We start from the raw sequence: 25,968 nt of genomic DNA, 5'->3' as shown, positions 1-25,968 counted from the left end.
CAATTATAAAATAAAGCCAGGAAAGTTCAAAATTTTGGCTTTTGACAATTAAAAATTTTAGATTTAAGTATTCTAGTAAACAATTCAAGTAGAGAAATCTTATTAGTTATGCCATTCAAATACCCAGAAGAATAAAAAAGATTAATTGCTTTGAAGTACTACTACCTATTAAACCAAGAATTTTTTTCAGGGTTCCTTACACAGACATTATACAATGCAATCAACAATTATCAATTACATCCTTAGAAGAGTTATCATGACAAGTTTCACTGGCCTCTTTCTTAGAGTATCACTTCATAAAAGTTAATGGCATGACCCCCAATGCAGACTTTTCTGGGAGATAATCTAACACGTCCTCTGAAAACCAGAATGCCTAAGAAAGAAGCATGCCTGCCTAGGCCACCCCTGCATCTGGAGATGAGGGAGGAGTACTCTGCAGACAAGGATTACATTCTCCTTAGGAAATAGTTTACAATTTATTTTTAATATATGCACAAATATGTACTTGAAGCCTTTAAGTTCCTCACTATACAGCATAGCCTCAATTTTTTTACCCTGTAAAACTTTTAGGATATGCATTTCCAAGCACACTCAGGGTCCAAGAATTCAGCATACTGGACTAGGAGGTGATCACTGGAGATTTTTATATATAATCTGCAATATCAATACAAGAAGGTAAACTTAATTAACTGCATTACTATACTATGATCAAGAATAAGACTTAGTACATTACCACCAACAGTCATGGATCTGGTCAAAGAAGGCTGTAATAAAGTTTCTTCATCATTAAATTGTTTCTTAAGTTCTTCTACAGATTCCAGATGGAGTTGAAGAAATTCTGCTGTTGCTGCTGATGCTTCTTCTTTAACAGGATCTATCATTCTCTTCAGAAGTCCAAGGTCATCCTTTTGGACTTTCAAACAAAGCTTCTCCATTTCTCGGATATTGGAGCGGAGTTGCTGTAAAAGAAAAAAAAATCATTAAAGCCACCATCACTTAATATAAAATATCTTTATTTTCAGAGGTAATGTGTGATAATGGCTTTCAATGGAAATCAGAAGTATTCTCTACAACAGACAGTATGTATTAATACTTTTCTGTTTTTTCATGTCTCTGGCCAAATCCAGCTTCTTTAGAACTCACACCCTCATCTCTGAATTTATTTAGCATTTTTCCTTCATTAAATGTGATTATTACAAAGGTAACAAATGAAACACTGCAGAAACACATCAAGAAAAACTTAATGACTTTTTACTTTAAATTGGAGTATAGCTGATTAACAATGTTGTGTTAGTTTTCCCCACTTCACCAATCCTACCACTTCTCTTAACTCAGTCCTTTCACATACTGCTCAAACATTAGCATATACAGCTTTTCTTTTTATAAAAAATGAATTACATTATGCACAGTAATCTACAACTGACAAACTTCCACATCCCAATTTAACAATATCATAATGGATATTCCTCCTGGTCAATGATTGTACTATATTCCATAGTACTGATGTAATACAATTTATTCGACCACTCCTCCAGTGATTAACGTCATTCATGTTGTTTCCAGTTTTTAGTTATTACAAACTATGAAACAAATGTACTAGACTATAAATCCTAATGTATGGTAACAGTATATATTAGTGTTCTAGCATATACTATTATACTACATTTTGTAGGAATGATTCCCCTAAGTTGGAGTACTAACTCAAAGGATAATATGTATTTTTATTTCAATAGCTATTATCAGTTCTTCCCCAAAAGGCTTAACAACTCACACTGAGTTCCCATTTCCCCATATACTGCCAGCACTACATGTTATCTCATTGTTGTTTTACTTTGAATTGCTCTCTGAAGTTGCTGGATTTTTATGAAATGATTTTCTCTGCTGTTAAAAATCACCTATTGGCATAATTTATAAATTTTCTCTAATGTGTTGATATAATAAATTATGGGAAAATTTCATGGTATAGAGCCATTTTAATATATCTGAGATAGACCCTCCTTGGTCAATATATACAATTTTTTAATACACTGTGGGATTCAATTTGCTAATATTTTATTTGGAATTTTAGTACATCTGTGTATGTGAATGTGTGTGTGTGTGTTTGTGTGTGTGTGTATGGATGCATACATTAACAGTGTGTGTGTCTATACTATCTTCACTAGGTTTAAACTTACTCTAACAGATTTAAGTTTGTGCTAGCTTCATAAAATAAACTGGGGAGCTTTTCATCTTTTTCAATGGTCTAGACTTTGAAAAACATAAAAACCAATTCTTTTACAATTAAACAGAACTTGTAAGAATGATCTATATGATGCTTATTTTAAAATTATAGATCTCTAGTCATATAATATTTTAAATTCTTTTCCCCTACTGTACTTTCACAGACACTAATGCAAATCCTGTACAGTAGGCAGAACAAAAAGTATTGATTTCTTAAATTTTTCAAGTGCCTACTTTGAGTGAGGTGATATAGTCCATATTATTACATTGCACATTATTACACATAGAGAAATCAAAACAAAATTTGTTCAGGATTTACTTAATTATCTAGTAGCAAAGCTCAGGTTAAAACCCAGGTATTCTTACAAGTCCATCAACCTTTCTATTAAACTATAACCATAATTCCTAGCTATACGGTACCTTAATACAATCTAGAGTATCTATTGTATTCTACTAAAATTAAAGCTAATTCTGAAAAAAAAAATAGTTTAGCTACCACCTAAAGCATCTTGTAAGATTTTGTGGGTGAATCAAAAAGTTGTACCTCTATCCTATCATGACTCTATACTTCACTTAATTTTATGTCCACTCTTATCATCCCCATGTGAGCTGGAAAACCTAAAGATAATTGGACTGTGGATTAAAAATATGTGATACGTAAGCATTTTAGATGTAAAATTCGTGGATCCCTAGGGGGCTTATGTGATCATTCAACTTCACAATTTTACAATATGGAAACTAGAGTCCAGCTGAACACAATGGCAGAATTAGGACTAGAGTCCAGTTCTCAAATCCTGGAAAAATACTGTCTCCTACACACCATCTCCTGGCTGTGTGATTCCTTTCTGGACTACAGTTATAACTTGGTTATTTACTTGCTACATAGTTCATAGAGATATTTTAGGCGATGTTACTTTGGAGAAGCATTAAGAAGTTTCTGCAGCTAATGAGCATTTGCCTCTGACATATTCTTCCCCTCTTATAGAATCTGTACATATGTTACATCCCCAGTCAAATTACGGTGTCTAGCTTTAAGAACTCTTTATTACTATGGGTGAAGGGAAAAATATTAAGAGAGAGAAAGAAAATACCCATTTAACTATAAAATCTGATACTATAATAACAAAAACATAAATAATGGCTAAATTTGTATCAACACTACTGTAAGTTGTCCATTATGCTAAGTGCTTTACCTTCTTTATCTTGTTTTACCTTCACAATTTATTTTTATTTTATTTTTTTTATTTGCTGTACGCATGCCTCTCATGGTTGTGGCCTCTTCTGTTGTGGAGCACAGGCTCAGCGGCCATGGCTCACGGCCCCAGCCACTCCGCGGCACGTGGGATCTTCCCGAACCGGGGCACGAACTCGCGTCCCCTGCATTGGCAGGCGGATTCTCAACCATTGCACCACCAGGGAAGCCCCACAATATATTTTTGAAATAGATATTAATGTTATTCTCATTTTACAGAAGAGAAAATTAAAAGCAAATTAAGAAAATATCCCAGGATTACACTTCTAGTAAAAAGTAAAGCCAGGAATCAAATTCAGGCTACAGAGCATGTGTTCTCAACAACTTTACTATATAGCTATACTATCCAAAAGAAATACAATACAAACCATAAATGCAAGCCATACACTATGTAATTTTAAATTTTCTAACAGTCACATTAAAAAAGTAAAAAGGAAGAGGTGAATTAGTTTTAATATATTTTATTTAACCCAATGCATCCAAAACATTATCATTTCAACATGTAATCAATATAAAAATTATTAATGAAATATCTTACATGCTTTTATTTGTAGTCAGTCTTAGAAATTTGGCATATACATTACATTAACAGCACATCTCAATTCAAACTAGCCACATTTTAAGTGCTCAACAATTATAGGTGACTAAGGGCTACTATACTGGACAGCTACTACATAGCTACAGAGTCTCTCTAAAGTTAATATGTGAAGAATATAAAGTACGTGTTTCTGCTTCTGGCTATAGCAGGCTGGATAATTCAAAATAACCCTCCCATCAATGACTACTTAAAAAGCTGAAAGCAACATAAATCACAAAACAAACCAAAAGAAAAATAAATTCAAAAGCATCAAAAAGCAAACAAGATAGTGAGAATTGGTAGGCCAATAATTGGGCAAAGATGGAAATCCAGAGACGTGAGTCCTGAATTTAGGTCACACTTGCTTGAGGGTATCTGCTTACCAGAGTGCTTGACAGCCTCACAAATCTCAGGGTAAAATATCCAATGCCAGGACTTGCTAAGGATAAGCACTATGGTGCCTTGGGCTGGAATCTTAAAAGAACTGCACCCTAGGAGCACAGGTGATCCTGAAATAAATCAGCCCTTGCATGAACTGCAGTTTGGCTTCCTGTCTTTTGTGTAGCTAATATAAATCTTTATCTCTGAAATAGTATAAAGATAATCTTGGAAGTTAATATCCCAGAGGCTTAGAAGAAGCAAATAAACATCCTCTCTGGAGGAAAATAACATCATCCCTAGCTATCAATAACTTCCATAAATAATTTTTCAAATATAATGTCCACCAATCAAAGACAATCAAGCACATGAGGACATATACAACATAATGAAGAAACAGCAGAAACAACAGACAATTGAAACATCCAAAGGGACATGAAATAGGGGAATAAGCAAATGTGACTTATAAAACTATGGTTATTTTGTTCCAAGATATAAGTATCAAGCTTGAAAATTCAGGAGATAACTGGAAACTATAAAAAGCAAAATACAGATTTTAGAAAAGAATGAATATCATTTAAAAATAGAGTACACAATCCTTGTACACTGTTGGTGGGAATGTAATTTGGTACAGCCACTGTGAAAAACAGTATGGAGCTTTCTTAAAAAAATAAAAATAGAACTACCATATGACCCAACAATTCCACTCCTGGATATATATCCAAAAAAACCCAGAAACATTAATTTGAAAAGATACATGCACCCCACCCAGTGTTCATAGTGATGTTATTTATAACTGCCAAGATACAGACCCAAAGTAAGTATCCATCAACAGATGAATGAATAAAGAAGGTGTGGTATATATACTTAATGCAATACCAATCAGCCATGGAAAAGAGCGAATTTTTCCATTTGCAGCAACATGGATGGACTTGGAGGGCATTATGCTAAATGAAATGTCAGACAGAGAAATACAAATATTGTATGACATCACTTACATGTGGAATCTAAAAAATGAAACAGACGAGTGAATATAACAAAAAAGCAGACTCACAGATATAGAGAACAAACTAGTGATTACCATGGCAGGGGAGGGATGGGGGAACAGGAGGCACAAACTACTGGCTATAAGATAGGCTCAAGGATGTACTGTGCAAAACAGGGAATATAGCCAATATTTTGTAATAACTGTAAATGGAAAGTAATCTTTAAAAATTGTATTAAAAATATAATTTTTAAAAAAATTTAAAAAAGAGTATGCAAAAGAAAAATAATAAATGAGTTCACCTGCATATTAGACCCAACTCAAGAACGACTCAGTAAACTGGAAACTAGATAGGAAGAAGCTATGTAAAACTATATAAAAAAGAAAGAAAGTAAAAAAAAAAACAAAAAACAAAAAACAAAAACAGAAGAGAAGGTAAGAAACATAGAGGATACAGTTAGAGAACGGTACAGTATACATATATTTAGAATCCTAGAAGAAACGGACAGAAAATAAATTTGGATAGATAGTGACTGAGTTTCCAAAACTAAGGAAAGACAACAATCCATGTTTCAAGAAGGTCAACAAATCCTAAGAAAAGTATAGACAAAGAAAAATACACTTAGCCAGAAAAGAAAAAAAATAGAGGCTGAGAAATGATGTCTCAAAAGGATCTCAAAAGGAGCTAAAGACAATACAATGTCTTGAAAAATAGATCCACCACCTCAGAGGCACCACAGCCAATGTTACACATGCTGCAGTTGCCCTTCAAACAAGATGCATGTTTGCCGTGTTATGTAACATCTGGTTCTCTCACCCAACATGCTTGATCCAACTTTTTTCCTTCCAATCAATTACATCCTGTGATTTAATGTATAAATCCAAATTACATGTATCATTCATAAATATTCTAAAGGATCTTACTTTGTTTACTATACATATCAGAATACTATATACTGCATTATAATGTAAAAACAAAAATTTACTTATAAACAATGCAACCAACTATCCAAGTGTCATACCAACAAAAACATCAAATACAACTTGAAGGGGGGGAAAAAAAAGCATTGTCACCCCCAGAAGACCAGAATAAAGACCAAGAAACAGTAAGATTATGATTTAACTTCTTAAAGTAATAATGAAAGCCAGAAGACAGAAGAATGATATATTCAAAGTATGAAAAGAAAATTCTAATAGAAGACTACAGAATTCCAAAACTAACAGAGGAACAATTGAATCAATAAAAAATAGGGGATCAATCCAAAAGAAAGTGAGAGGACCGTCAAGATGGCGGAGGACTAAGACATGGAGATCACCTTCCGCCCCACAAACACATCAAAAATACATCTACATGTTGAACAGTTCCTACAGAACACCTACTGAATGCTGGCAGAAGACCTCAGACTTCCCAAAAGGCAAGAAACTCCCCAGGTACCTGGCAGTGTGCTGACAGAGTCTTGGTGCTCCGGCCAGATGTCAGGCCTGAGCCTCTGAGGTGGGAGAGCAGAGTTGAGGACACTGGACCACCAGAGACCTCCCAACCCCATGTAATATCAATCAGTGAGAGCCCTCCCAGAGATCTCTGTCTCAACGCTAAGACCCAGCTCCACTCAATGACCAGCAAGCTCCAATGCTGGACACCCCATGCCAAACAACTAGCAAGACAGGAACACAACCCCATCCATTAGCAGAGAGGCTCCCTAAAATCATAATAAGTTCACAGACACCCAAAACACACCACCAGACGTGGTCCTGCCCACCAGAAAGACAAGATCCAGCCTCATCCACCAGAACACAGGCACCAGGCCCCTCCACCAAGAAGCCTACACAACCCACTGAACCAACCTTACCCACTGGGAACAGACACAAAAAACAACGGGAACTATGAACCTGCAGCCTGCGAAAAGGAGACCCCAAACACAGTAAGTTAAGCAAAATGAGAACATAGAGAAATACACAGCAGATGAAGGAGCAAGGTAAAAACTCACCAAACTAAACAAATGAAGAGCAAATAGGTAGTCTACCTGAAAAAGAATTCAGAGTAATGAGAGTAAAGATGATCCAAAATCTTGGAAATAGAATAGAGAAAATACAAGAAATGTTTAAAAGGACCTAGAAGAACTAAACAGCAAACAATGATGAACAACACAATAAATGAGATTAAAAATTCTCTAGAAGGAATCAACAGCAGAATAACTGAGGCAGAAGAACAGATAAGAGACCTGGAAGATAAAATAGTGGAAAAAACTACCACAGAACAGAATAAAGAAAAAAGGATGAAAAGAATTGAGGACAGTCTCAGAGACCTCTGGGACAATATTAAACAAACCAACATTCAAATTATAGGGGTCCCAGAAGAAGAAGAGAAAAAGAAAGGGACTGAGAAATATTTGAAGAGATTATACTTGAAAACCACCCTACTATGGGAAAGGGAATAGTCAATCAAGTCCAGGAAGCACAGAGAGTCCCATACAGGATAAAGCCAAGGAGAAACACGCCAAGAGACATATTAATCAAACTATCAAAAATTAAACACAAAGAAAAAATATTAAAAGCAGCAAGGAAAAGCAACAAGTAACATACAAGGGAATCCCCATAAGGTTAACAGCAGATCTCTTAGCAGAAACTGCAAGCCAGAAGGGTGTGGCAGGACATATTTAGAGTGATGAAAGGGAAAAACCTACAACCAAGATTACTCTACCCAGCAAGGATCTCATTCAGATTTGACAGAAAAATTAAAACCTTTACAGACAGGCAAAAGCTAAGAGAATTCAGCACCACCAAACCAGCTTTACAACAAATGCTAAAGGAACTTCTCTAGGCAGGAAACACAAGAGAGGGAAAAGACCTACAATAACAAACCCAAAACAATTATGAAAATGGTAATAGGAACACACATATCGATAATTACCTTAAACATAAATGGTTTAAATGCTCCAACCAAAGACAGAGACTGGCTGAATGGATACAAAAACAAGACCCGTATATATGTTGTCTACAAAAGACCCACTTCAGACATAGGGACACATACCGACTGAAAGTGAGTGGATGTTAAAAGATATTCCAGGCAAATGGAAATCAAAACAAAGCTGGAGTAGCAATTCTCATATCAGAAAAAATAGACACTATTACAAGAGACAAAGAAGGACACTACATAATGATCAAGGGATCAATCCAAGAAGATATAACAATTGTAAATATTTACGCACCCAACATAGAAGCACCTCAATACATAAGGCAAATGCGAACAGCCATAAAAGGGGAAATCGACAGTAACACAATAAGACTAGGGGACATTAACACCCCACTTTAACCAATGGACAGATCATTCAAAATGAAAATAAATAAGGGAACACAAGCTTTAAATGACACATTAAACAAGATGGACTTAATTGATATTTATAGGACATTCCATCCAAAAACAACAGAATACACTTTCTTCTCAAGTGCTCATGGAACATTTGCCAGGATAGATATCTTGAGTCACAAATCAAGCCTTGGTAAATTTAAGAAAACTGAAATAGTATCAAGTATCTTTTGCAACCACAATGCTATGAGACTAGATATCAATTACAGGAAAAAACACCATAAAAGGAAAAACACATGGAGGCTAAACAGTACGCTACTAAATAACCAAGAGATCACTGAAGAAATCAAAGAGGAAATAAAAAAATACCTAGAAACAAATGACAATGAAAACACGATGACCCAAAACCTATAGGATGCAGAAAAAGCAGTTCTAAAAGTGAAGTTTATAGCAATACAATCCTACCTCAAGAAACAAGAAACATTTCAAATAAACAACCTAACCTTACACCTAACGCAATTAGGGAAATAAGAACAAAAACCCCCCAAAGTTAGCAGAAGGAAAGAAAACATAAAGATCAGATCAGAAATAAATGAAAAAGAAATGAAGGAAACGATAGCAAAGATCAACAAAAATAAAAGCTGGTTCTTTGAGAAATAAACAAAATTCATAAACTATTATACAGACTCATCAAGAAAAAAAGGGAAGACTCAAATCAGTAGAATTAGAAATGAAAACGGAGAAGTAACAACTGACACTGCAGAAATAAAAAGGATCATGAGAGATTACTACAAGCAACTATATGCCAAAAAAATGGACAACCGGGAAGAAATGGACACATTGTTTGAAAAGCACAACCTTCTGAGACTGAACCAGGAACAAATTGAAAATATAAAAAGACCAATCACAAGCACTGAAATTGAGACTGTGATTAAAAATCTTCCAACAAACAAAAGCCCAGGACCAGATGGATTCAAAGGAGAATTCTATCAAACATTTAGAGAAGAGCTAACACCCATCCTTCTCAAACTCTTCCAAAATATATCAGAGGGAAGAACACTCCCAAATTCATTCTACGAGGCCACCATCACCCTGATACCAAAACCAGACAAGGATGTCACATACAAAAAAACCTACAGGCCAATATCACTGATAAACATAGATGCAAAAATCCTCAGCAAAATATTAGCAAACAGAATCCAACAGCACATTAAAAGGATCATACAACATGATCAAGTGGGGTTTATTCCAGAAATGCAAGGTTTCTTTGATATACGCAAATCAATCAACGTGACACACCATATTAACAAACTGAAGGAGAAAAACCATATGATCATTTCAACAGATGTAGAAAAAGCTTTCAATAAAATTCAACACCCATTTATGATAAAAACCCTGAAGAAAGTAGGCATAGAGGGAACTTACCTCAACATATTAAAGGCCATATACGATAAATCTACAGCCAACATCGTTCTCAATGGTGAAAAAATGAAACCATTTCCACCAAAATCAGGAACAAGACAAGGTTGCCCACTCTCACCACTATTATTCAACATAGTTTTGGAAGTATTAGCCACAGCAATTAGAGAAGAAAAAGAAATGAAAGGAATCCAAACTAGAAAAGAAGTAAAATTGTCACTGTTTGCAGATGACATGATACTACACATAGAGAATCCTAAAGATAGTACCAGAAAACTACTAGAACTAACAGGTGAATTTGGTAAAGTAGCAGGATACAAAATTAATGCACAGAAATCTCTTACATTCCTATATACTAATGATGAGAAATGTGAAAGAGAAATTAAGGAAACACTACCATTTACCACTGTAACAAAAAGAATAAAATACCTAGGAATAAACATACCTAAGCAGACAAAAGACCTATATGCAGAAAACTGTAAGACACTGATGAAAGAAATTAAAGATAATACAAACAGATGGAGAGATATACCATGTTCTTGGATTGGAAGAATCAATACTGTGAAAATGACTATACTACCCAAAGCAATCTACAGATTCAATGCAATCCCTATCAAACTACCAATGGCATTTATCACAGAACTAGAACAAAAAAATTCACAACTTGTATGGAAACACAAAAGACCCTGAATAGCCAAAGCAATCTTGAGAAAGAAACATGGAGCTGGAGGAATCAGGCTCCCTGACTTCAGAGTATACTACAAAGCTACAGTAATCAAGACAGTATGGTACTGGCACAAAAACAGAAATATAGATCAATGGAACAGGATAGAAAGCCCAGAAATAAAGCCACACACATATGGTCATCTTATCTTTGAAAAAGGAGGCAAGAATACACAATGGAGAAAAAACAGCCTCTTAAATAAGTGGTGCTGGGAAAACTGGACAGCTACATGTAAAAGAATGAAATTAGAACACTCCATAACACCATATACAAAAATAAACTCAAAATGAATTAAAGACCTAAATGTAAGGCCAGACGCTATAAAACACTTAGAGGAAAAAATAGGCAGAACACTCTATGACATAAATCACAGCAAGATCTTTTTTGACCCACCTCCTAGAGAAATGGAAATAAAAACAAAAATCAACAAATGGGAGCTAATGAAACTTAAAAGCTTTTGCACAGCAAACAAAACCATAAACAAGACGAAAAGACAACTCTCAGAATGGGAGAAAATATTTGCAAACGAAGCAACAGACAAAGGAGTAATCTCCACAATAAACAAGCAGCTCATGCAGCTCAATATCAAAAAAACAAACAACCCAATCCAAAAATGGGCCAAAGACCCAAACAGACATTTCTCCAAAGAAGATATACAGACTGCCAACAAACACATGGAAGGATGCTCAACATCACTAATCGTTAGAGCAATGTAAATCAAAACTATAATGAGGTATCACCCCACACCGGTCAGAATGGTCATCATCAAAAAGTCTACAAACAATAAATGCTAGAGAGGGTGTGGAGAAAAGGGAATGTTGGTGGAAATGTAAATTGATACAGCCACTATGGAGAACAGTATGGAGGTTCCTTAAAAAACTAAAAATAGAGATACCATATGACCCTGCAATCCCACTCCTGGGCATATACCCAGAGGAAAACCTGATCTGAAAGGATACATGCACCGCAATGTTCATTGCAGCACTGTGTACAATAGCCAAGACCTGGAAGCAACCTAAATATCCATCGACAGAGGAGTGGATAAAGGAGATGTGGTACATATATACAATGGAATATTACTCAGCCATAAAAAGAATGAAATAATGCCATTTGCAGCAATATGGATGGACCTAGAGATTGTCATGATGAGTGAAGTAAGCTGGACAAAGACAAATGTATGATATCAACTGTATGTGGAATCCGAAACAAAAATAAGATACAAATGAACTTATTTACAAAACAGAAATAGACCAACAGACATAGAAAACAAACTTATGGTTACCAAAGGGGAAGGGCAGGGGGCAGGGGGATAAATTAGGAGGATGGGGTTAACATATACACACTACTATATGTAACTAAACAACCAACAAGGACATACTGTATAGCACAGGGAACTCTATGTAATAATTTGTAATAACCTATAAGGGAAAAGAATCTGCAAAAGAATGTGTGTGTGTGTGTGTGTGTGTATTTATATAACTGAATCACTGTGCTGTACACCTGAAACTAACAGGACAGTGTAAATCAACTATAATTTTTTTAAAAAATTGACTTTTCCAGTAAGCAGCCTGAGGTGACCTCTAAAAATGGTTCACTGTTCACTTGACCCAGGAAAAAACCCACAAAATCATGCAAGTCAAGAGGTTCAAATCTTCACGTTCACTTTAAGAACACCCAGGCCATTAAGGGTATGCATATCCGAAAAGCCACCAAGTATCTGAAGGATGTCACTTTAAAGAAGCAATGTGTGCCATTCTGTTGTTACAATGGTGGAGTTGGTAGGTGTGCCCAGGCCAAACAGTGGGGCTGGATGCAGGGTCAGTGGCCCAAAAAGAGTGCTGAAGCTTTACTGCACATGCTCAAAAGTGCAGAGAGAAATGCTGAACTTAAGGGCTTAGATGTAGATTCTCTGGTCATCAACCACATCTAGGTGAGCAAAGCCCCCAAGATGCAGCACTGGACTTACAGAGGTCATAGTCGGATCAACCCATACATGAGCTCTCCCTGCCACATTGAGATGATCCTTACTGAAAAAGAACAGATTGTTCCTAATCCAGAAGAGGAGGTTGCCCAGAAGAAAAAGATATCCCAGAAGAAACTGAAGAAACAAAAACTTACGGCCTGGGAGTAAATGCCGCAAAAAATAAATACAAATAAAAGTAAAAGCAGAAAAAAAAAAAGGGACATCATTCAGGACCATGTACTCTGGTCATAATAAAATTAAACTTGAAACCGTTAACAAAAATATACCCAGAAACACTACATGTCTGGAAACAAAGAAAAACCCTTATACATAATCCACAAAGCAAAAAAGAGATCACAATGGAAATTATTATTATTTTTAAAAATAAATTTATTATTTCATTTTTGGCTGTGTTGGGTCTTCACTGCTGTGCGTGGGCTTTCTCTAATTGTGGCGAGCAGGGGCTACTCTTTATTGCAGTGTGCAGGCTTCTCATTGCAGTGGCTTCTCTTGTTGCAGAACATGGGGCTCTAGGCACGCAGGATTCAGCAGTCACAGCACGCGGGCTGAGCAATTGCGACACACGGGACCCAGAGCTTGTGGGCTTCAGTAGTTGAGTTGCGGTGCGCAGGCTCTAAAGTGCAGGCTCAGTAGTTGTGGCACACGGGCTTAGTTGCTCCGCAGCACGTGGGGCCTTCCCGGATCAGGGATCGAACCTGTGTCCCCTGCACTGGCAGGTGGATTCTTAACCACTGTCACCAGGGGAGTCCCCACAATGGAAATTAAAATGCTTTGAACTGCATTAGAAAAATAACACACACTAAAATTTATAGGCAGATGAAGCAGTAGTTAGAAATTTATAACTCTAAATGCATATACATTAGAAAAGAAGGCTGAAAATTAATAAACTAAACATACATCTCAAGAACTTAGAAATGCAAAGAAAGTAGAAAATAATAAATATGTGAACATAAATTTCATTAAATAGAAAAAGCAAGCATACAATAGGTTAAAAAAGCCAAATTTTCAGTTTTAGAAGACTAATAAAGTTGGTAAAATTCTCAGAAGTAGTTAAAAAAAATAAAGAAGGTCCAAATAACCAAAATCAGAAATGAAAAAACAGGGATGTTGCTACTGATCTTTCAGATATTAAAAAGATAAGAAGAGGGGATGGCACACTGGTTAAGAATCTGCCTGCCAGTGCAGGCAACATGGGTTCAATCCCTGGTCCAGGAAGATCCCACATACTGTGGAGCAAGTGGGCCCATATGCCACACCTACTGAAGCCCGCATGCCTAGAGCCTGTGCTCCACAACAAAAGAAGCCACTGCAATGAGAAGTTGACACACTGCAACGAAGAGTAGACCCCGCTCGCCGCAACTAGAGAAAGCCCGTGCGCAGCAACGAAGACCCAATGCAGCCAAAAATAAAATAAAATTTTTTAAAAAAAAGGTAACGAGAGGATATTATGAATACATTTATGTCAATAAACTAGAAAAGTTAGATGAAATGGATAAAGTACTAGAAAACTGTAACTTACCAAAACTGACAAGAAAAATATCTGACTAGTCATATAACTATTAAAAAATTAAATGTGCACATTGAAACTCCCCCACCTCCCTGTACACATAAACAAAACCAAAACCAAACAAACACCAGCACAGGTGGCTTCACTGGCCAATCCTTCCAAACAGTTAAAGGAAATTACACTAATTATTCAAGAGAAAGACAGAACATTCTCTAACTCATTTTATGATAGCAAATCTTGATATCAAAACTCAACAAAGAAAGTAAGCAAAAGGAAAAATTCAGATCAGTCTCACAGACTTAAGAACAAGACGCAAAAATTCTAAATAAAATATCAGCAATTTAAATCTAGCACCATATAAAATATAACAATAATAATAGATCAACAGATACAACATGTTCATGGATTGGAGGACTCAGTATTGCAAAGATGTCACTTTGATAGACATCTATAGATCGATAGATTCAATAAATCTACTTAATATATAGATTCAATATCTATTAATTCAATAAAATCAAATAAAATTTGAATCTACAGATTCAATAATCTAGATTCAATACATTTTGAATAAATTTTTAAAAGGTTAATGTATATGAAAATGCATAAAAAGTTCTGAGACTAGCTTTTGGAAAAAAAGGTAACAGAAATTGCCTATTAGATACTGACTGATTAAAATGCCATAGTAATTAAGACAGTGTGATAATGGTGTAAGAACAGACAAATACACCAATGAAACTGCCCAGTAACAATCCAAACACATGTGCACTCAATTTATGACAAGGGTGGCAGTGCTAGGAAAAATTATCTTTCCAAAACATGGTGCTTGATTATTCAGGTATCCACATGGAAAAAAATAAAACTGGATACACCACCTCACACCATACACAATAATCAACCAGATGGATTATAGACCTAAATGTGAAAGGCAAAACAATAGAAGAATATCTTCACAATGCTGGGGTGGAAAGACCTCTTAAATGTGGCGCAAAAAGCATCAACCATAAAAGACCGATAACCTTAACTATATTAAGTGAACTTCTAGTCATCAAGGGACACAGCCCAGATAGTGAAAAGGTTAACCACTGAGTGTTAGAAGATAATTGCAACACACATACTGATAGAGAGTCCTTACAGATCAGTAAGAAAAAGACAAACAACCTGTAGAAATGTGGGCAACTACCCTCAGTGGGCACATCTCATAAATAACAGTGTTACTTGATCTCACTAATAATCAGGTAAATGTACATCAAACCATAATTAGTTACCCACCAGAACAGCTAAAATTAAAATCCGACTTCACTAAATATTGCTGAGGATATGGCATCCATAGGAACTCGTGTTTACTGCTGGAAGAGGTGTAAAACTACTACAGTTATTTTGGAAAATATTGATAGTTTGGCATTATCCACTATAGTTGAAAATAGGATGCCCAATGAACCAGCAGTTCCAGTTCTAGGAATATACTCAACAGAAATATATGTTCATGTGTACCAGTAAAAATACAGAAGGATGTTAATAGCATTTGTAACAGAAACTGAAAACAACCCAAACATTAATCAAGTGTAGAATGGATATTCCAATGTATTTCATACAACGGAATACGTACAACAATGAAAATGAATGAACTAATGCTATAGGCAATAATGTAGTTAAATCTCAAGCCAAATATAAAGATATATTGTTTAGTTCAATTTGTATGATGTTCAAAGCCAGACTAAATTAAACTATAGTCTTAATGATGTATTTTGGTGGTAAAACCATACAGAAGAACTAAGTAGCAGTTACCATACAAATCAAGATGGTGATTACTTCTGCAGGGAGACATATGCTTATAAGTGGGAAGAGGCCATGAGGGGATTCTAGGATGCTGGTAATTGTCTGTTTCTTGATCTGAGTAGTGGTTACATGAGTATTCACAGTACAATAACTTGTTCAGGTTTATACTTATGTTTAATGAATTTTTATAGCATGGATATTATATTTCATAATAGAAAGTTACAATAATAGTTTTAGAAAATTTTATTATAATATTTTCCACAAAGTAGCAAGTGGTGGTCCAACAACAGGGATCTCCAACTATCAAGAAACCAGCTAGAACTCTTGCCGAGGAAAGCATAATGTAAGTCACTAGCATATGAAACATTTCATCTTCCATTATTTGGAAGAAATAATGAAAGGAACTAATTTTGGGGAATTAATTCTGACACAGAAGCATAAAATAGTAAAGTGGAAATGAAAACCATGAGAAAGCAACCTTGCCATCTTGGAGTTCATAATAGTTACAAAAAGGAATACTGGAAACAGTGATACTTTACGAAAGTGAGTCAAGTTTAGAGAAAATACTTGTATGATGCCATAGCAGAGATTATATTGTAATAGGAAAACCTTTTTTAAAAGAGAGTTTCTTGGGCTTCCCTGGTGGCGCAGTGGTTGAGAGTCCGCCTGCCGATGCAGGGGACACGGGTTCGTGCCCCGGTCCGGGAAGATCCCACATGCCGCAGAGCGGCTGGGCCCGTGAGCCATGGCCGCTGAGCCTGTGCGTCCGGAGCCTGCGCTCCGCAATGGGAGAGGCCACAACAGTGAGAGGCCCGCGTACCACAAAAAAAATAAATTAAAAAAAAAAAAAAAAAAAAAAAAAAAAAAAAAAAAGAGAGTTTCTAAAAAGTAAAAATTCTGACACTAGAAAAAAAAGTTAAAAGTTAATTGGATAAGGAAGAAAAGTGACATCTTATAAAAATCCAATATGATTGGGTAAGGTGTGCTGTAAGTTCAGAATTTTAAGGTACTTGTTTAAAAAAAAAAGAGGAATGAAAAGAAAGGCATGTAAACAAGGATGAATACAAAAGAGTGATGTGAAACGAGGAGAACCATGTAAGTAAGAGCCCAGAATGGGGCAGAGCCTGGCGAAAAATATTAAGAACAATAAAAAAGATTTTTAAAAATGCATGTAGGGCAAAAGGAACAAGAAAGAAGGTACAGGCCTACTGCTTGGGGCAGATGGTATAATGTTAGCAGACAATACAGAGAAAGCAGAACTACTTAACTCCTATTTTGCTTTTGATTTTCCATTATGAAGAAATATTCAAAATTGAAAGGGGCATAAGAAACATGCTCAAAGGAAACTTGAAACATCTTACTGTAAGGATCTACACGGACTTCATGAAGGTGAGATTTGAGCCACTCCTGATGAATAATATTGAAAAAATAGAACTTACTAAATAGAATAAATCAGGAAAAGATAGAGGTGGAGTAGAAAGGAAGAAGACTTCTAAATACTGTATTTTGTCAATCTGAGGACACAACATCTTTCCCACATTTTAACATCTCTAAAATTGGAATGTATCTTAAAATAGATGGTTTAAAAAAAGCACTGTGCTATACTTAACTGGCAGGACTTTTCTCTCTTAGAGGTACACAAAATACTGGCATATCTTACAAGTGATGATACCTTAGATTTATTTTCCTTCCTGAGGTTCTATAGTTCCAATCAGAGCAGAGGCATAGGTACTATACCTATTTTTTTAAAAAGGGGGGCGGGATCCTAAATCCTGATTAATCGGCCCACAAATATTTCAAGGCAAAATTTAAGTTTAAATTCCTCTAAAGTCATAATAACCTAAAACAATTTACCTCCTAACAGCATTCATTTTGGAATCTACTCTTCTATCTTCTCTTCTGTTCTCTACCTGGCCTTGCTCTGTCTAATCTTTTCTTTTTTCCTAACTTTTGTCTACTATCCTCACTTCTCCCTCTCTCCTCCTTGTTCCCTCTCTTTTCTATTGCTTCTCCCTTTAAAATTTTCTTTAAAAAAATTTAAAAGTAGCTCAAGTATTCTATATTTCTCCTAGTAAAATCATGGAAGTCACATTTTACTTCTACCAGTTCCATGTCTGACTTTCTTTGTATTTACGTTACCTATGGAACTGGGATAGACTCTCTGTACAGCGGTATCTTTCCAAATGTGGTCTGACATCTACTGAATCAGAATCTTTAAGGTAAGTCCCAGAAATCTGTGTTCTCAGCAAGCTCTGCATCACCACTGCTACAGAGACTAGGCTGACCAAGTTTCTATAAAAGCCAAGTTAATGTTCTTCATTGAATTATTAGAGTAGTTACAATTTCAACTTTTTCACTGTTTCAAAATTTGATCACAAAATCTTTCTTATTCCTAATGATTTCTTATCTCAGAGAATAAAACTGTTAAACCTATTCTACTTGCAGTTTCAAAATGTAATAATAGATAGACTTCTGCTTCTGCAGAGTTTGTAGAACAGAGTACTGGAGAGGAGAGAGCTATACAGAAAGAGAATGCTGGAGATATGCAGAAGGGTAACTCTCAAGTATTTGGCAAAGAACTGATCAGAACATGTATGTGAGGAAACTACCCAAGGCTGGAGAAAAAAACCATCCCAAAAGATTAGAGGGAACAGTGCCCATCACTCATTCAAAGCTGGAAAGTGTCTGTTCCCTCCAGCTAAACTGGAAAAACTCGTAATTCACAGGGCATTAGATAGAGCACTCAGAAAGGTTTTTACTTCAGCAGTGGAGAAATAATTAGCCCTAGACAGGCATTCCTCCAATCAAGCTTAATAAATCATAAAAGTGAGGCCCAAAAGGATCAAACTGTTTCCAAGTAACTATATTCCAGAACAAAGCTCAAGAAGATTTATAGGCATATGAAAATATCTAGCATCCAGCCATGGAAAGGTAACCCAAGCAAAGACCACCAGACATACAAAGAGGGAGGAAAATATGGCTTATAATGAAGACAATAATCAATCAATTGAAACTGACCCAGAATTGACATAGACATTAGAATTAGAAGAACATATTAAAACTACTATAATTGTATTCCATATGTTCAAAAAGTTAAGTAGAGAGATGGAAGATATTAAAATAAACCCAAATCAAAATTCTAGAGTTGAAAATTACAATATGAGATGAAAAATACACTGAATGGAATAACAGATTAGACACAGCTGCTGCTAAGACTAGTGAACATGAAGGCATAGAAAAAGAAACTATACAAAATGAAACACACAGAGCAAACAGAATCCAAAAGAATTTAAAAGAGCATCTGTGAGCTGTGAGATAACTTCAAGTAGCATAGCATATGTGTAATTAGAGTCCCTGAAGAAGAATAGATATTGGAGGGGACAGAAAAATATTTGAAGAAATAATGGCCAAAAATTTTCCAAATTTGATGCAAACTATAAAACAAGAGATCCAAGAAGCTCAATAAATTCGAAGCACAAGAAACATGAAGAAAACTCCACCAAGGTCCATAATAATCAAAGTGCTCAAAACCAGTGATAAAGGGAAAATGTAGAAGTACCCAAAGGAAAAAGACATATTACATACAGAGGAATAAAAATAAGAATAAAACAGATTTCTCATTGGAAATAATGCAACTGAAAAGACAGTTGAACAACATCTGTAAAGTACTGAAAGAAAAAACTCAATATAGAATTCTATATACAGAAAAATTCCTTTTGAAAACAGAGGCCAGATGAAGCCTTTTTAGATAGATACACAAAGGGATTTATCAACAGCAGAAACTGCACTCTAAGAAATGTTAAAGGAAGTTTTTCAGGATAAAGGAAAATTACACCACATGGAAATATGGGCTTACACAAAGGCATTAAGCACACCAAAAATGGAAATGACAGAGGTAAGTAGGTAAGATTTTCCCCCTTTAATATCTAAATCACTTGAAAAAGACAACTGACTGTTTAAACATTATTAAGTATATAACACATGTATAAGTAAAATATATGATAACAGTGGCATAAAGACTGGGAGGGGAGAAGAAGTATATTGTAAATTTCTTAAACATATGTGAAATAGTAGAAACTCACTTGAAGATAAACTATAATAAGAGGTATACTATAAACCTTAAAATAACCACTAAAAAAAACAAAAAGAGTTATAACCAGCAAGACAAGAAAGAAGACAAAATGGAATAAAAAAATACTGAATTAATTCAACGTAAAACAGAAACATCATTAGTCAAATGAAAATTAAAACGACAATGAGATACAACTACAGACCTATTAGAATGGCTACAATTAAAAAGGCTAGCCATATTAAGTGTTGGCAAGGATATAAAGGAACTGGTGGGAATATAAAATGGTACAGTTATTTTGGAAAACAGCTTGGCAGTTCTTAGAAAGGTGAAGAATATGACCCAGTCATTCCATTCATAAGTATTTATCCAAGAGAAATGAAATCCTTTTTCCATACAACGTCTTGTACTCAAATGTTCATAGTAGCCTTATTTGTAGTAGCCAAAAACTGGAAATACCCAAATGTTCATCAACAGACGAATGGATAAACAAACTGTGGTATATCCATACAACAGAGTATCTACTCAACAGTAAAAAGCCATGAAATACTGATACAATTACATGGATGAACCTCAAAATATACATGCAGAGTGAAAGAAACCAGCCAAAAAAGAAGTACATATTGTATGATTCTATTTATATAAAATTCTAGAAAATTCAAACTAATGTATAGTGACAGAAAGCAGGTCAATGGTTGCTTGAGTAGTGAGGGTGTATGTGCATGTGGGAGGATGTGGGAGGGAGAAGCCAGAAGGAAGGTTACAAATGGGTATAAGGAAACTTTTTTGGGCAATGGATATATTCATTATCTTGACTGTGGTGATGGGTTCACATTATCTTGATTGTGGTGATGGTGTCATGGTGTATACATATGTCAAAACTTATCGAATTGTATACTTTATTATATGTCAATTACACCTCAAGAAAGCTGTTTGGAAAAAAGCAGAAAGAAAACCACAAAACAATATCATATATTATTTATATATAGTTATGTGCACAAAAATGATAAATACTTAAAACAAGGGAAAAGATTTCCTTCAGATGCAGACAAGGACAAAGTAAATGGAATCAAGGAAGGGTACACAAGGGACTTCAGTGGTATTTTTTAAGTTTTCTTCCAAAAAGGGGATGAAACTGTGGCAAAATGTTAAGAGTTGACAAAGTTGGGTGATGAGTGTTATATTACTTTTATTATTTCCTACATTTTTGTACATTTGAAGTGTGTGTGTGTGTTTGTGTGTGTGTGTGTGTGTGTGTGTGTGTGTGTGTGTGTGTGTGTGTGTGTAATTTTTCAAAAAGGTACTTCAACGTTAAGGTTGTTGTCAGGGTAGTTCCCTATTCCTCTCTCAAGCATTTCAGTTCAGAACCATTTCCTAGGGCTACAGAGAGCAGGTAAAAATATAACATACTAGGCCCCTGACATTCTGCACAAAATTGTCTGTACATGGGTGTTTCTGCATTTTTCTAAAAAGTAGACCCATAGTATCCTGATTATTATATTAGCCACTTACCTGGTATTCTTGCTTCAATCCTTGCTCCCTTAGAATCTATCCTTTTCATAATAGTCAAGGTGATCTTTTAAATCATATCAGCTTATCATCTGCTCAGAACCTTCCAAAGGTTTTCTATCCGAATTTGTTACGATACCCTGCGAGGCCTTCCATAATCAGGCCCAGCTGATCTCTCTGACCTCCTCTCCTGTGCTCACAATCAGCCACAATGACCTCCTTATTACTCCCTGAATATGCCACGCATCCTCTCACCTCAGATTCTTCACACTTGATTTCCCTTCTACCTGGAGAAGTCTATTCCTGATGGTTTATGCCTTAACTTCCTTCAGGTCTTTGCTCAAATGTCATCAGAAACCTTCCATAACCACCCTATATAAAAGAACACTCGTCACCTGTGATTCTCTGTTCTTTTTAACCTGCTTTTACTTTTATTTCAAGGTACTTATGGCCATCTAAATATTACATATTTATTTATCTAAAAAATGTCTCTGTTTTCTTCACTTCCACCCCCAGAGTATAAGTTCAATAAGAAAAGAATTTTCTTCTGTTTTGCTTACAGCTATATTTCCAGTGTCTAGAATAGTATTTAGGATGTAGTAAATATTCAAATGTTTCTGTTCTTCTAATAATCAGGTCAGAAAGGAAGATATTATGCCAAGTTCTGAAAATCTGCAAAAATATCAAGTTTGATAAATGGTACTATAACCAAGGAAGTTTTTTTTAAAAAAAGAAAGTATACCAACTCAGTAATTAAAAAGCTATGCAGTATGCAAGCAGTAAACAATGGCCAAACTTTCAGTAAAGGTGACAGCTCTCTCTTTTTAGTTTTGAAACTAAATTTAATAACTAGTTATGGCTTTTTCCCATCTTTCAGAAATACCCTGAAATTTCTGTCTAAAGATTAAAAGATATATTTAAATGTATACTCATCCATACTGTAATTGTAAAAAGTAATTATTCTGAGTTAATTAAAATTCTGAAAAATGTCCAATTATGTATTTAATGATTAAAAGAAGAGAGGCTATGCATATATTTGCCATTGTTAAATATTGATTTAAGGATTTCTAATATGTTTTTACAACATGTAATTTTAAGAGCAAATGTACACAGCAGAAAACATTTGGTATCATAATAATTAATCTAACTTCTTTACAAACACAGAGCACAAGTTCACTGGTAAACATTTAAACAACTTAGAGTAAACACATTCTAGATGTCATATAATTTATCATTAAGGACTCCAGAGTCATAACTATTTAATTAAAATAAATCTGGACTACTCCTTGCTTGTATTATCTAACTACTACACTAAGGTATTAATAGTAATGACTTCACACTTCAAAATCAGAAAGCACCAAAAAGAATACATATAACTTAAAAAATATTAAATGAACCACCAAAAGGAATGAAAACCAAAGGAGAAAAGGGCCTCCATTCATTTACTCAACAAATATCTAATGAAGACCTACTATATAGGTATTAAGCACAGTATTCCTGAGAATATTCCTGGATTGCCTATCCATCTGAGTTAATAGTAAAAATAATTCCAGATTGGATCCCTGCCCTTCCATTTATGAAGGCCTTGTGCTTTAGACAAACACCGAAGTTTCTCTGTTCTTCAGCCTTCTTTTATCTGAAAAATAAGGATAACACTGCCCTTATCTAGCATCCAGATAGCTGGCACTCTTTCACTTACCGGTCTCTATAAAATATTTGACAATTAGTCATATACTGACTTATATTAACATTTTACTAAAGCTTTAAATTATTATTTAAATATTTTATTTAACATTTCATGAATTCCCATCTAGGTAAGTTTCTTCAAAGCAAAAACCATGACACATTTTTCAGAATCCTCTATTATCAACTAGTATTATTACCATATGTTAACTGGGGAGAGGGACAGGGAGAGCTGAGTTTTAAAGAATATGTTTTGTACTTTTCTATGACAAGCCAAAAAAATGGTAAAAAGTGATACAATTATAATGTGTTTTAAATTAAACTAACAAAAAGCCAGGAATCTTTTTAGCTTGATCTAGCAGTTAAAAATGGGAGTATAAAATCAAACTTACTCCAATTCCCCTGAGAGGAGCTGTGTAAGCTCTTTGCACACATGGTCAACAATCCTTACAACCATCCTGTCATACAAAATGAAATTTTACTTTCAAAAAATATATATATAAATAGCATTAAGAATTTTTTTGCAGAGGAAGCTGCTCTCATTTATAAGGTCTTTTTTAAAAGATAAATTTGGGACTTTCCTGGTGGCGCAGTGGTTAAGAATCCACCTGCCAATGCAGGGGACACGGGTTCGAGCCTTGGTCTGGGAAGATCCCACATGCCACGGAGCAACTAAGCCCGTATGCCCAACTACTGAGCCTGTGCTCTAGTGCCCATGAGCCACAGCTACTAAGCCCACGCACCACAACTACTGAAGCCTGCATGCCTATAGCCCATGATCCACAACAAGAGAAGCCACCGCAATGACAAGTCCGCGCACCTCAACGAAGAGTAGCCCCCACTCGCTACAACTAGAGAAAGCCCAAGCACAGCAATGAAGAATCAATGCAGTCAAAAATAAATTAAAAAAAAAACTCCTTAAAAGATAAATTTGAACAAGTTGCTTTATTAACTGTTTCTTTCAATAACCAGTGAGCCAGATTGAAAAAAAAACCACAAAGAATTGAAACAAGAAAGGAAAAATGGGTGCTATTGTAAGAGAAGAAAAATATCACCCTCCCCCAAAAAACCGTACTAATAGAAAGTGTAAAGGGATTTAGACCAATTATTAGAAATAATAAGTTTAAAGATAATTGGCCATAAGATCTATATATGAAAACTAACTATATTTCTATATACACCACCAAAAGTTAGAAAACATAATTTAAAAGGACAATGTTTAACACCTCCTCCAAACACACACAAACACACACACACACACACACACACACCCTAAAACAATAAAGTACTTAAGAACAGATTAATGAAATAGACTGAAATAGAGAAACAAAGTTAAGTGTAAGCCCTGTATTCCAGTCATCTGTTGCTGCATAACAAATTCCTCCAAAACTTAAAGGCCTAAAACCACCACTTAATTCTGCTAATGATTTTGTAGATCAGACATTTAGGAAGTCAGCTGAGGAGTTCTCACTTGGGATCTCTCATGCGGTTGAGTCAGATGTTGGCTGAAGCTACAGTCATCTGAAGGCTCAACTGCACTGATGTCCAAGATGGCTCACTCATGTGCTGGCACCTGAGGCTGGAAATTTCTGAGCTCAGCTCTGGCTGTCGCTATCTCCCATGTGGGAGGTCTTCAGATATTTGGACATTTCACATGATGGCTAAGTTCCCCCAGTGCAAGCATCCTCAGAGAACCAGTGGGAGCTATCTGGCCTTTTCTGATCTAGCCTCAGAAGTCTGGTGGCATTACTTCTGCCCAGCTCAGATTCAAAGGGAGGAGAATTAGACTCCACTGTTGCTACTGTTTGTGGGGGAGTAGCAATGTCATACTGTAGAAGACAATGTAGGATGCAAGATATTTTGCAGGTATCTTTAAAACGTACCATCTACCACAATCTGTATGCAGAAAACTATAAAGATACACAAATAATAAAGAATACATAACCAAGTACAAGAATATCCCATATTCACAGGTAGGAAAACTAGACATTGTAAATATGCAATTTTTCTCTAAACAGATGGATAAATCTAATGCAATTCCCAAATTTCCAACAAGACTGTGTATGAACTTTGAAAAGCAGATTCCAAATTTTATATGGAAGGCTAAATGGCCAAGAATTGCCAAAACACTCCTGAAAAGGTAGAATAAGGTAATCGTATTATCCAACTAGATATCAAGCCTTATCACAAGACTGTCTTAACTAACATATGTGGACCTTGGTGGAAAAATAGACAAATTGACCAGTGGAATAGAAAAGAAACACTGGAGACACACTTATGCATATATGGAATTGTGAGATGTAAATAACACTGCAGAAACCAGTTAATAATGAGAGACAACTGGTTTTCCAAAAGAAATAACACAAAATTTTATTTATATCTATCTCATACCATCAATACCAGATGGATTAACAACTTACCTGTTTTTTTTTTTTTTTTTTTTTTTTTTTTTTTTTTTTTTTTTTTTTTTTTTTTGCGGTACGCGGGCCTCTCACCGCTGTGGCCTCTCCCGCTGCGGAGCACAGGCTCCGGACGCACAGGCCCAGCGGCCATGGCTCACGGGCTCAGTCGCTCCGCG

General features: G+C 35.4%; 1 protein-coding gene across 6 annotated transcripts in view; it reads right to left on the bottom strand.

The window, feature by feature from the left end:
* STX17 (syntaxin 17) overlaps nucleotides 1-25,968 on the bottom strand; it is a 91,032-nt gene that overhangs the window by 31,453 nt on the left and 33,611 nt on the right. For all 6 annotated transcript variants that reach the window (XM_059071025.2, XM_067039780.1, XM_067039779.1 and 3 more), the window contains one exon: nucleotides 734-959. In XM_059071025.2, coding sequence (XP_058927008.1) covers nucleotides 734-959 — 226 coding nt within the window. The remainder of the gene's footprint in view (nucleotides 1-733; nucleotides 960-25,968) is intronic.

The sequence above is a fragment of the Kogia breviceps genome, chromosome 8 (assembly GCF_026419965.1).
Source record: "Kogia breviceps isolate mKogBre1 chromosome 8, mKogBre1 haplotype 1, whole genome shotgun sequence".
NCBI lineage: Eukaryota > Metazoa > Chordata > Mammalia > Artiodactyla > Physeteridae > Kogia > Kogia breviceps.
This window is presented reverse-complemented; position numbering and strand designations above follow the sequence as displayed.